The sequence below is a fragment of the Vidua macroura genome, chromosome 2 (genome assembly GCF_024509145.1).
Source record: "Vidua macroura isolate BioBank_ID:100142 chromosome 2, ASM2450914v1, whole genome shotgun sequence".
NCBI classification, from domain to species: Eukaryota; Metazoa; Chordata; class Aves; order Passeriformes; family Viduidae; genus Vidua; species Vidua macroura.
In genome coordinates, this window is record NC_071572.1 from 91,904,521 (window position 1) to 91,917,517 (window position 12,997).

At 38.9% G+C, this 12,997-nt stretch overlaps 1 protein-coding gene across 1 annotated transcript in view; it reads right to left on the reverse strand.

Moving 5' to 3' along the window:
• Nucleotides 1-12,997, reverse strand: part of ATP8A2 (ATPase phospholipid transporting 8A2) — a 274,582-nt gene that overhangs the window by 235,857 nt on the left and 25,728 nt on the right. Inside the window, exons 9-15 of the mRNA XM_053971420.1 lie at nt 12,665-12,776; nt 11,972-12,137; nt 9,548-9,675; nt 8,258-8,335; nt 6,170-6,258; nt 5,372-5,416; nt 4,010-4,085 (exon numbers count right to left, since the gene is read on the reverse strand). Of these exons, the coding sequence (XP_053827395.1) occupies nt 4,010-4,085; nt 5,372-5,416; nt 6,170-6,258; nt 8,258-8,335; nt 9,548-9,675; nt 11,972-12,137; nt 12,665-12,776 (694 nt within the window). The remainder of the gene's footprint in view (nt 1-4,009; nt 4,086-5,371; nt 5,417-6,169; nt 6,259-8,257; nt 8,336-9,547; nt 9,676-11,971; nt 12,138-12,664; nt 12,777-12,997) is intronic.

Below are 12,997 nucleotides of genomic sequence, written 5' to 3' on the forward strand. Positions count from 1 at the left end.
CCCTTCATGATTCCTGTATTTAGAGGAGCAAAACACTGAGACAAGCCTGTCTTTTGGAGAGCAAACTGCCCTGTGCAGAGCTTCATATCTGCACACGTCACACATGCCCTTATCTGGACTTGTCACTCAGAAGACAATGTTTCTCAACTGTTAAGAGTCTGATAAAATTACAAGGAATTTGCATATGAAGTTAAAGATATCTTTCATCTTTCCTTTAGTTGTAGCAATATCAGATCAGTGCCTTCATTCACAGCATTTCCAGGTAAGCAGGACTGCTAGTTTTTGTGCAAATGGCCTAGAAATAGCCAGTGGGATACTAAAGCACAGTCTAACAACCTGAACTTATTAGTTTGCATGTAAGTGGCACATTCTGCCAAGGAAAACTGTGAAAATGCTTATGTACTTAATTACCAAGGAGAATTACAACTGAACATCTTAAAAATATATCAACTTCCTACCATTTAGTTCACTAAAGTATCTGGAGAGCAGTGTGAGGATCCAGCCACACTGAGCACCTCCAGAAAACAGTGAAGCTGGCAGGACTGGAGGAGACCAAGATACTTCAGGCACAGACAAAGAAGACATTAAGCAGATTTTGAATATCAAGAGTTAAATGCAAGTGTATCTTGCCCAAAACCAACGGGATATGACCTATAATTAAAGATACTGCCTTGTACTTGAACAAAAGTACTGAAGTCCCACGCACAGTAAGAACAAAAGCAGATAAGAAAAATATATCTCACCAAGCCCTAACAATTTAATTGTGAGCTATAAAATTATGTGTTTGGACAGTTTTTCAGCAATCTGAACTAAAGCCTCCCATAGGCTTTCATCACCTGAATATGTTTTTTCCCCCTAGTGTATTTCAAATCCCAGTTTTTCATCCCAGTTAGCCGTGATATGTTTTTCTGGCTCTGCTTTCCTATGGAATTAAGAATCAGCTGATGATAGCTGTCATTTCAACAAAGCTTGATGGGATAATAGCCTCAGTTCCCACACACTACACAAGAATAAGCAGACATGTTGCTGAGGTCTAAACAAATACTTTCAGTGTGGTAAAGGCTCAATGTGAGCACAACAGTTGTCTGTTCTGCCTGGCCAGCTGCTAAAGTACTCATCACACGTACTCACTGAACCAATTCATGCATCTGCAGTTATACCATGTTTGCTGCTTCTTGGCCAAGAGATAATTTGGGGGCCACAGAAGAAAGTTCATATGCAAATTGAAATTGGCAGATGAAGTTCAGAGAGAATCCTGGGAGACAGAAGCGTTTAGGATGAGAACCCAGTCTGTTAGTTCCTTCTTGACCTCCTTCCCTGCTCTCCTATCATCAGTGTAAAACATAACCCCACATCAAACAGGCTTGCATCTCTCTGCTGAGCTCATTCACAGGATATATGTATCTAGCAAGCACCAAGATAAAGACCATCAAGCATATTCACCAAACATTGCTTCCAGTCTTAGGAAAAAACAGAACTTTCCTTATTAGACTAAGAGTTGATGCCATTTTCTCTATAGAAACAAGACAGCATCATACACTTGGTACAGCTGCACCGTTCATCCAACAGAAGCCAATACACAGAAAAAGCACAGGCAGACAAAGCTAGGTACTTTCTCCCACATTAAAATACCAGAGCAGCTAAGAGAAGCCTCCACATGTTTAAGACAAGTTATTTTTCCCTGGAACAATTACTACAGGGCAATAATTTTTTAACTGCTGCTCAAAAATGGACTTGGCTATCAGTCAGCCTTTACACACCAGTGGCCCAGAAGAGCGATGAAATTTAGAGGTGATGCAGGATGCTAGAAATCTTCCTAGCAGATGGAAGACAGTGTCATGAGTACAAGTACGTATTTTTTTATTTTCAACCTGGAAAGAAAATTACTTGGCACTGCGACAGTTCTAAACTAACACTTGTGACTGAACTGAAAAAAAAAAAAAGATTAAAATCTTCAAGACCAGAGCAATGAACACTTAATGAGAGCTTGTAAGATATCATACTTATACCTTCAGCTGCAGAAGAGCAAAAGTTTAGAGGGAATTAATTGCCTCTAAACAATTGCACCACCTAACTTCACTAGGTAGCTTATGCTAGAACACTTCAGTTTTTCACCACAGTTCACTGAATGAGTAGAAATTGACAAGACATCTGCAAATGGCATCTGCAGCTATCTATCAGCTGTAAAATTTAAGATAATACAGATTTTTAGATAGAAAGAAGCAGTTTATGCACCTCAGCACCTGACCTAATGCAAAAGTGCCAGAAAGACCCTTCCTCTACCATTATCCTGGAATTCAGCCCTCCTCTCACCCACAGCCTGACAAATACACCCAAACATGCTCAGCAAACTGTCATAAGCAGTCCTTGCATTCTCATGTCTTGTGCTAAATCACCACTTACCAGAGGGTGGCACCCACTCCTCCAGTACAGTCAGGCTCTGAAAAGTATCCTTGGTCAGTAATTTTCCCATTCATTGTCTGAGGGCTGAGTTCACACAGTATGCTCAGCCCAACATTTAGCTGCGCAACAACATCAATATTTGTCTGTTTAAGTGACCAGTAAAAAGGAAACTGGAAAAAGGTTCAGCGTAGAAGACTTTTGAGCTGTCTAGACTAAATGACACTTAAGCTACCAAAATCCCTTATTTGCCTGCTACAACAGCATATATTTCTTCTATCCGCCAAAGCAGAAACTACCCAGAGAAGATCAAATAATTAGGTAGCCCTAAAATAAAGGGCCACCTCAAGGCTATGTGAGAAATTCCATCTCACAGCTCATTTGAGATACATCCCTTCCACTGAGTCTATTAAAATAAACCAAAGCATTTTTCTCTATGCATACCTAAAGCAACAGCAGCCAGAAAGAGCTCAAACACTTTTTATCACCAGTCTACACCTAAACCAGAATGAATACCTGGAGTCAGCAAGTGCCATAAGCCATAACTGCAGCCATAAATGAACAAACAGGAGACAAAGGAACCGGACATGCACAAATCTTGGCTGCAAGTCATGTCCAGTAGGAAATCTTTCCAGACTACATGCATACAAAAGCCACATAGGAAACCAGGACACTGTCCTGAGTGGGTCACCTTGCTGAAGGTTAGAGCCCAGGAGCCACCTTTAGGCTCCATCACCTTGCAGAACACATAGCGCCACATCAAGTAACTACTCCATTACAGCATTCACACCATGCTGCAGTTAAGTACTGCACAGCAGAACAGAAAGCAAAGCTTTCCTGCACACAAACTGTACATTGCAAGTATATTTTAGATGCTCATACTAAACTTAACCAGCCCAGTTACAGAAGCTACACTGTCTAAGGAGAGCAATCAGCTGACTGAGTTTGTGCTTGCCATACTGTGAGACAGCCTGCAGAGGAGAAGAGTCATACTTTTTGGCAGGTGAATTAATTGTCTGGTGTCCAGTCAGACACTTCATACCCACATGATTTCCAAATAAACAATGAACTGACACTGTAAAGAATAGGTCCTTTTAGGACTCAACAGCTAGGCTAAGACTACTAATCATTAAGGGTCATGCCAAGCTTGAATTTGCAATTAATTCCCATCTCTTACATCCTTTACATAACTAGAATTCCAAACCCTTGTAATACTTAAGGCTCATTCCAGAATCACCTTGTAATGCTACAGATTACAGTTAAAAATGGTATAGATGTTCAACATTCCAAGTAGTTTTTTTTAAAAGAATTTTAATTTCTATCATAACTTGTTACAAAGCATTATCTTCCATATACAACAGAATATATGAAGCTGCCTTAGAGGTAGCTAGAATCCGTATCAATGCCATTGCTCTTTAATTCAATTGTAAGACAAGTGGGCAGAAAGGCGTTGGAGGGAGCTATATTGATTCCAATTTACCCCCTCTGTGCTTGCATGACACACTCACAGAGCAGACTTAATCACACAAATAGATTTGTTCAGCATTCAATTCCAGACAAGCCTAGAATAGGGCATTTAAGAGGCGTGATATTCAAAGAGCAGACTTACATGATCATTTTCAATGTTTTGCAGCAGTCTTGGGTCATCAAATTCACACGATTCACTGGTGGAAGGAGGTAGCTGGCTGCAGAGAAAAACAAGCATATTCAAACAAGTGGCAACATTGCTTTTTAAATCTGCTTCCCAAGAAACTAGATGAAGTACTAAGATTGGCAAAGTAAGACTCCAGTGTCCTTGAAAGCACTGTGAAAAGATCATATGAGTAATGCAGCAAGTGCTGCAAGAAACCCAAAATGGTTATGGTTGACAGTGTACTTCAGAAGACTCAAGTGTCAATGCAGCTCCTGGGACAGATGCAGCAACAGCAGTTTTTAAGCATATTTAATATAAATGGATTTCAGGGTGGCTTGCTCATAAAACAGATCAATGCTCAATATCTCTAAGTTCCCTCCCTAGTCAGAGCATTCTGTTTCATGCTGACCCCTGGAGGACTTTGAGTACTCCAAGTACCTAGAAAAAACTTTCACAGAACCGAATAGAAAAGAAACGTACAAGGGAAGAAAACACAGCAATGAAGGAAACAGAAATATATTGGAAGAAAAGAGGGATCCAGAGAAATTACCTCCCAGCAGAAGAAACATCATTTTATCACCTTCCTAAAACATGGATCATAAAAATGAGCTGGACCAGTGGAGAAGCCCAGCTTTTCTCATCACCAAATACTTTTCTAACAGCATTCAATGTTGACTTGTTTCTTGGGTGAGAATTCACTTCTTCCCTGTATTTGCCATTCAAATCTTTGTCAGCCCTCCCTGGCTCTTCCCTCCTTCCCAATAATCTCAACATGTTTCACTGATACCTTGTAACACCTCTGGGTCTTCACTAGTTTCTGTGGAATGGGACAGACCCATCACCTCTATTCATTAAAGTCGCCCATAAAAACAAGAAAAATTCTCTGGACATGACAGGCCTACATATCAAGCTCTCCCAGTTTAATAACTAAAACATAGCATTTTAATAAAGAAGTTCCTTTTCTTCTCATTCTCTTCAGGCCTCAACTCAGTGATCACAAAGAGCAACATTCAGTCTCTAGCTAGGGGTAAGGTTCCTGCAAAGTAGGTTAATTTTAGCTTTTAACTTGACTGTCTGCAATTATAAATAAGCACTGCATTAGCATCCCAGCCACCCCAGCCACTGCCTATTCCTCACCCCCCTCACATATGAAATCTCTATGCAGAAGAGTAGATCCATCACCACCCACCAGCTCTGCATTAGGCTCCCACTGGAAGACCATTTTACTCAAATGCATTCCTCCCTTGGGCTTCTTCCAGTCCCAAATTGGAAAGCAGTCTTTATATAGACTGTACCCACTCTGCTATACAGAACATAAACATCTTGGAATATATTTACCTGAAGTCTTCTGATGAACGTTCTCTTTCCAACTCAGGAAAGTGACTGAGGAGCAGAAAAAGGAAAAAAGAACATTTATTCCACTTTAGTAACAAAAAAAAAAAAAAAAAAAATAGGTGGAAGGCGAAGATCAATGAGTCATCCCACAAAAACATATGCTGGAATGATGGGTTCAGCTGTTCATACATTTGAATCAAGTTTTCTGCCTTTTGAGATATCTAAATTAGCTAACATGAAATTCAAAGGTTAACTTACACCAAGATCTTAAGACTACCCATTTAACATGAAGCAAATACAAAGATGAAGATGACTCAAAGGGATCCTTCTGACAGAACAGAATAAAACCAGTAAGCAGGTATCCCTCTTGTGCAAGGAATATTAAGCTCTATAACTACAACTACACTGTTCTAACAAAATTCTGGGTCTTCTCAAGTCACAGAAATATGACTGATAAATGCTACCCTTGGGCTGCAAGCTCTTCCCTCTTGAAAGGCCAGAGCTTATTTAGCACTTCTGGTTTTGTTTAAGTCATGATCAGGTAAGTTAGGAAGCAAGTTTCTTTGCTTTCTGTGAAGTACTCCCCAGGTTTGACTTTCATAATTTGTGCTGCAGGACAAATGAAAACGACAGGAAACTACGGGAACTACTGCAGGAAAATAAAAACTACTAATTAAGACCACAAAATATGCTACAACAAAAATTGAAGAACAGAATGTTCTAATCCTTTCTCAATATAAAATTTTGTACCAATAGTAAGCGCGCATTAAGCTACGGAGTTTTTTTAGAAGTCATACCTACCCATATGTCACCCCAGCAATACTGCATTTCTTAAAGTTCATGATATTGCATGTTAGAGTACCTGTTTTATCAGAAAACAGGTATTTTACCTGGAACAGAAAAAACAAGTCTGATTTTCAACTTGCATAGTAATAAAACTCAAAGTAGAAAACAGGAAGATACTCAGAGACATATTGCTCAAATGTCACAATATTGGCCAATGCAGGCTTATTACAGCTTGATTTGTCTACCAAGTCTACAGAACAAAAATCAGGCAAATTATTTAATTGCATTAATTCTTTATCTCTAAATGTGGAAAGGCTCAAATAGTAAGTATAATTGCCAAGGCTCTAGTGAGGTCATTACAGATGTACTTGGTCGCACTACTTGGACATTTACCAAATCTTTCAACTGTACTAATATCAAAGAGTGATTAGAAATGAAAACAAAGACTCTTAGGATTGTGGAAGGCTCACTGGAATTTTACACACTGAAGACATTCTGTGTTTCAAAGATCACCAGGAATGTTTGGGGATTTTTTTTCCTCTACCTATAAGCACAGAATATGCTAGAGTAAGTCCAACTGCTACTCTGCAGGCAAACAAAAGCTGCTTTTTCTGATGTCCACTCATGAGCAGTCCTAAAGTGCACAACACACAGCCACAGTCAGCACTGCCCAAAGTAATAATCCCTTCATGGAAACAGTGATTTTAAGGTAGAACTTGGAGGCAACCCCTCAAAGCAACTTATTGGAGCATTAGCAGATTCAACATTCCCATCTTCGAAGAGCCACAACTGGCCAAAACGAACTGCAAGTTAATGACACCACAGTTGTACCTCTGCATGAGGTAAGACTTCCAACCAGGAAGGAATGGTGATAACATGAAAGTTAGACAACTCAAAGACCGAAATAATTTGACTAGAGGTAGAAGAAGCTTTTCCTCAATAATTGCCATTCAGCTCAAGACAATGCAGTACACTACTTGTAAGGTGATCCTTTAGCTATGCACTATACTGCCACTGAATACAGCATTGGAAATTGAGCCTTTGTAAGCCAGAAGTCAAAGTCGGTACCCACACTTCTGAGGAATTTTAAGTCATTAATAATTTCACCATTAAACAAAAATATCAAGGGCACCTGTGAACATGTAATTCAATTAAAGAATCAAAAAATTCAGTCTAGTTACACAGAATCACTAGTGAGCCATTCCTGAAAATAACATATGGGCCACCAACATACATTATGCCACACATCCTTTACTTCAGGCAAAAATAACACCATAATTTGGAGGTTGATAACTTCACATCAAAGTGATTTAAACTGAAATCAAATTTCAGCATTCATAAGAAAAACACCGATCAGATTAAGCAGGAACAATATTGACTATCCCCCTAGTGAGCAGGATATTATTATGTATTTTAAATACATAAGTGTTGTCTCCAATACTAAATTCATGCCTGTTATGAAGTTCATGAAGTTCAGTTACAGACTTATAACCTTGATGGTCAAGGAAAAAAGCTACCATTTCTCAACAGTATTACAAAATTCCAACAGCAAAGTCATATTATCCAGTAAGCTTGTTTTGGGAAGCCCTTCCAGTTTGAAGAAATGTTATTTCCAGAATAAACCAACCTACAACTAGAAGTTATCTTTATCTGAAAGGAAAATAGAAATGCTTGAAGGAGCACAGTATCTAAATTAGGAATACATTTATTTTTTTTAACTTGCATCTCCTGTGAAGTAGTCAGAAACATAAAAAACTAATAACAGTCCAGCCCTGTATGTTCTGTTCTGGTACAGACAGCCAAAACCACAGAGCATCTCTCCAACACCTTTAAGAATAAAGTTTAGAGTGAACATAAGAAATAGTTTCAATTCCCAAACACAAAACTGCCTATATGACATTACATTTAATCCTGTGATATCTCATTATTTCACTTGTAAGACTCAGACTAGAGAAAATAAAAATGTCCCATTAACCCAAGCCACAGAGCAACAAAATAAGGCTGATTTGCACATCTTGTACAAATCTTGTACATCTTGCTGTCATACCTTCACTCTTGAGAGAGTATATCACAATCATGACACTTCAGAAAATGTTATCTTACCTGTCCAAGTTCCTCATTAAGGTTTGAGGTTCTGGCCATTGCAGGTGTATCTGTTTCAGGGTAATACATATCTATGTCCTGAAATGAAAGCAAAATTAAGACTTATGTTATGCAAATTAAACAGTAAAGTCTCTTTTCTTCTTTTAGTCAGCTCCCACTTGGCTTGACTGTCTTAATGCTATGAGCAGGCATTCTGAATGCTTGAGACAAACATCATCCCAGGATGAATATGGGTGCCTCCTTCCCAAAGTACACCTCCATCCTACAGGGACCTGAGAAAAGACAGATTCAACTATAGGTAATTAATAAACAAAAGGTGCAACAGAAAAAAAAAAAAAAATCAAACTTAGCACAGTAGAAAGAAGCTCATGCATTAGCCGTGCTACTCATAGGTGGTCAGTTACAACAATCAGTTGCTCTAGCCACATCTATGAGAGACAATTTTAGTGGATCCATGAAATAAACTTCTTCAGTTACCACAAAGAAATAGGTGCTACACAAACCGAAGAAACTTCTGACATGCATATCTGCTACATTACAAGCAGCTCAGGGAACAGACATATTAAACTTCACTTATATTTGTTTTATAGGAACCTACTACATTACTCAAAGTCCAAGATTAATGCATACCAACAAAAGGTATTCCTCTTGATTTTGTCCAGCTTGAGAACCACCACTACAGTATTTTTGGGCCACAACTTGAGAAAGACATTTTGAAGTCAAAGCTCCCCTGAACAGACAGATCACTCTTTGGTTGCATGAGGCAGCATCAACTTTTCTTACAAAAACATTATGGTCCATTCCAGAGGTGACCTTTAAGCCAGCCTCAGGATGAAAAAACAAAACACACACACAAAAAACAAAAACAAAAACAAAAACAACCCAAAAAACCACCAACCAACAACAAAAAACCCCCACACCTTCAAACAAGTCCAGTCTTGCCCTCTGCTGTGTCTCTGAGAAGCTATAAGATACTGAAGTGTTTTCAAAAGGTAACTACTGAACATGAGTCAGCCAAGAGAGACCTCCTTCAACCAAGAGCTGAACTTTCCTTCTCATCATAAAAGCCTAAAATACAAGTGATCATTTGCACAGGAGAACTTCCTGTGACTAGATGTTTAATTTCCTGTGAAACACAGAACTGATATAAAATAAAACCTGAGTTTCCCCCTGCCTTTCCCAGAAGTTGCATCACAAAAGTAATTAGAAAAATCTCGCTAAGATGTCAAGTGGGTTTTTATTTTAAAAGCCAACATCCAGAACTGAGATACATTCACTCTTCCTACTTACCCAATTTATAAAAAGAGCCTGAGTAAACTTGACAACTTCCAATGTCACCAGAAGGCTGATTGGAATAAGGTTGTTGTACAAGATTATAAACGTCAGCAGATTGTATCCAAAGTTGACAGACAGCATTTCTGTGGATCAAAAGACACAGGACACTAGCAGCAGACAAGTCTGAGTGGTATAGGGGCAATCATCTTTATGCAGTTCACCTAATCAGATTTAGCCAAGCTAAAATAATAAACTACTGTGTTGATGTCTAGTGTAAGGGCCATTTTAATATTGATTGCAATAGAAGGTAGATAAAACACCCACAGAACACATGCATTTTATACCAGGTGAATAAAGGCAAGGTTGGTGAGGCTATATATAAAAGAACATAACACTTTCTGAACAATTTTTGCTAGACAGATGGTGAGAAATCCAATATTCCCCACTATAACCCAATTTAAACATTTATCTAGTGTGTCAACTGCCCAATTAAGAACCCCCAATGTCACTAGTAATATAACCATCTTTCAGAAAATGCCTACTTGCCTCAGTGGAGTTAGGTAACAAAAAATAAACACTGAAATTAGTTCTAAAATCTGACATCATTTTCAGAATTGAGAATTTACCCTTACTAAAGAAATTGATGAGAACAAGTTGACTGTTAAACACTTGCCTAGTATATGAACTAAGGCACCCTGCTTAAGCAAAGAAGTTGTTATTAATGGCAACAACATTGGGCAACTTGCCCAAATAAGTCTACCATCACAACTGGTCCTAAAGGGAAGGGGAAGCATTATAGACAGCCAGCAGGAAGGTGCAAGTCTCAGCAGAGACACAGGATGAAGGCTCCTGGTCACAGTGCTGCCCACAGCCTCTCTTTACAATCAAAGTCTCCACATTTTTATGCTCTCCACTTCCCTAGAAACTTAGAGAGGCACTTCAGTCAGCACAGAGAACACCCAGCACAACAGGGTCAGAGTCCATAACTAAGGGTTTTCAGCATCACAAGTTACTTAGAAGTCAAGGGAGCAAACTAGAAGGAGACAGAATCCAGAGAAAATTGTTAAAGCCTAAAAAAGATCAGAGTTTGGACAAAGGCAACTCGAAGTGTGAGTACACCCTAATTCCGTATCTTTGATAGGTTAACAGACAAAAGAAGCATGCTTGGTATTGGAACATTTCCCAACACAATTTTTACAGAGATGAGACATTTAACTAAAATTTAATGTCTACCTGCCGAACCCGAAAAAGTCTTTCCTGTGTGTGGCAGTTACAGAAGGTATAGAAATTGGGCATTCAATATACAGAAAGGCATCTACACAGACTATAATGTCATCTTAGTCTACTTCAAGTTGCACCTCTTTTATATTGCAAGTTCAAGAGTTCATTCCATTCATCTTTTCCAGTACTGCTTCCGTCATTGGAAGGCACAAATTTAAACTTACTCATTAAAAAACAAGGGGAGAGCAGGCAAGAAATTCTGAAAGTTGCTGACACTGCTACAAGAAGACATTACAACTAACAAAACTCAGAGTCAAATATGGGGCATTTCCATGCTTTTCCTATGTGACTTTTTTTTCATTACTACCACAACTACAATTCTTGAACTACAGAAGATACACTTGCCATCTGTTTTGCATCATCATCAGGCAAGCCATTTGCAGTTTGTGATAACTGCTTTAAGATCTGCATCTAAAAATGCTTTTAACACCACATTTTATAGCTAATGTAACCTCCTCAAAAGTCTGCTGAGGAGTATTTCATTGTTCATGTCCATCTTTGATAATGAACTAATAGATTCAAGGACTAAAAAAAAAAAAAAAATCAAATAAAACCCTTCAAATAACTACGCTAAGAGATCAGTTTTCTCGCAACAAGGTAAGAGAAGCTAAAGACAGAAATTTTACTCAATAAATAAGAATTGTCACATTTAGCATTTCAATTTTCTCTAAAAGAGGAGATCAGCATTTCTAACTGAAATAAGTCAAGAGAAATCCTTTGCATCTGTATATAAGCATAAAGCTGAAGTCAGCAACAAACTGATACTGCCCATTCTGCAGTCAAATACAGTCAGACACACATAAGGCTGCAGTACATGACCCCTCCTGAGAAAAAATTCAGGTATGGTATCTCTACAGAGATGAAAGAAGTGAACACCGGATTATCCAAGTGCCCCTCTTGCCCCTTTTCTGTTTCTGCCCTGCTCCTTGGGTGCTAGCCCAGTGATATTTACCTAACCTTTAGAAACCTCACTGGGAAGCTCACTTATGTCAGCCTATTCTCAAAAAAAAAAAAAGAAAATATTAGGTCATCAAAAAACTAGCAAGATGTGGGGTTTTTGGCGTTTTATTTCTTATTTTAGGCACTAATTCAGTGAAGGTAAGAGCCTGGCTGCCCCTGCAGTCTGATACATCACTGGCTCAGTGCCTGCATACTCACTGTTGGAGCCAAGGTACCAGACAACTTCGCCGTGTGTTCTGTTCCATAATAAGGCACCTACAGAACTCACAAGGGCCATTACCAGGAGAATACAGAACAAAACCAGGATCTGCATGTTGGTCACTTTCTCCACGTTTGATCTCTTCAGAGGTGCTTTGGTTGAATTCTGAACAGCAGCAGGGGAAAAAAAAAAAGAGAAAGAACCTGAAAATGGCTTTTACAAGATAAAAATGCAGAAGCAAACCCAGTCTTTACTTTCAGAGTCCATTAGAGCACCTGCTGTCCATCCCACTGATGGTCAGCAGCAGTGATCAACATATGCATGTTGCCGGTCTCACCAGGCACTCCCTGACATTAAGGCAATTAGATTAAGACAACAGTCCTGTATTATCTCCATGATTATTACTATATCCTCAGCTGTTAAGCCTCAGTTTTAAATGTCATCCAGCTACCAGAAAAATTAGGATGAAAGTTAGTTCTCCTTACATCTTGAACTGCTTTCACTTCAGTGTGTGTTTGCACATGTGCAGACGCAAACTGGGGTACAATGGACCCTTCTATTCCTCAAGGCCTCCAAGCCTTAAACTATACTGAGTCAAACACTTTCATAAAATCAAGTCAATGACAATGAGAATACAGAAAATATGACCAACTTCTATCAAAACATACCCTTAATCCCCTTAAAACCTTTACCTGCATGAGTTTTGTATCATGTCCTGTATACACAACAATACCCAAGACCCACTGAGTGTTTCTCAGTTGTGCACCTCTCAGCAAGACCTGGTCTGGACCAACAGGAACTGGGCTGTAAAAGAAGAAGTTCATGGATCTTGCACTTCTTGGTAACCCTTTAAAGAAGATAGTTCTACTCCCAGCCTTACTACCCAGTTAATAATAAAAACAACCCCAAACAACAAGAGGAGAAGAATGTAATAGCAACATAATGAGCTTAGATTGTTCACACAACTGAAGAAAGCACTGAAACCTCCGTAAGTCTAATTCCTGCTAAAGTACAGTAGGGCAAAG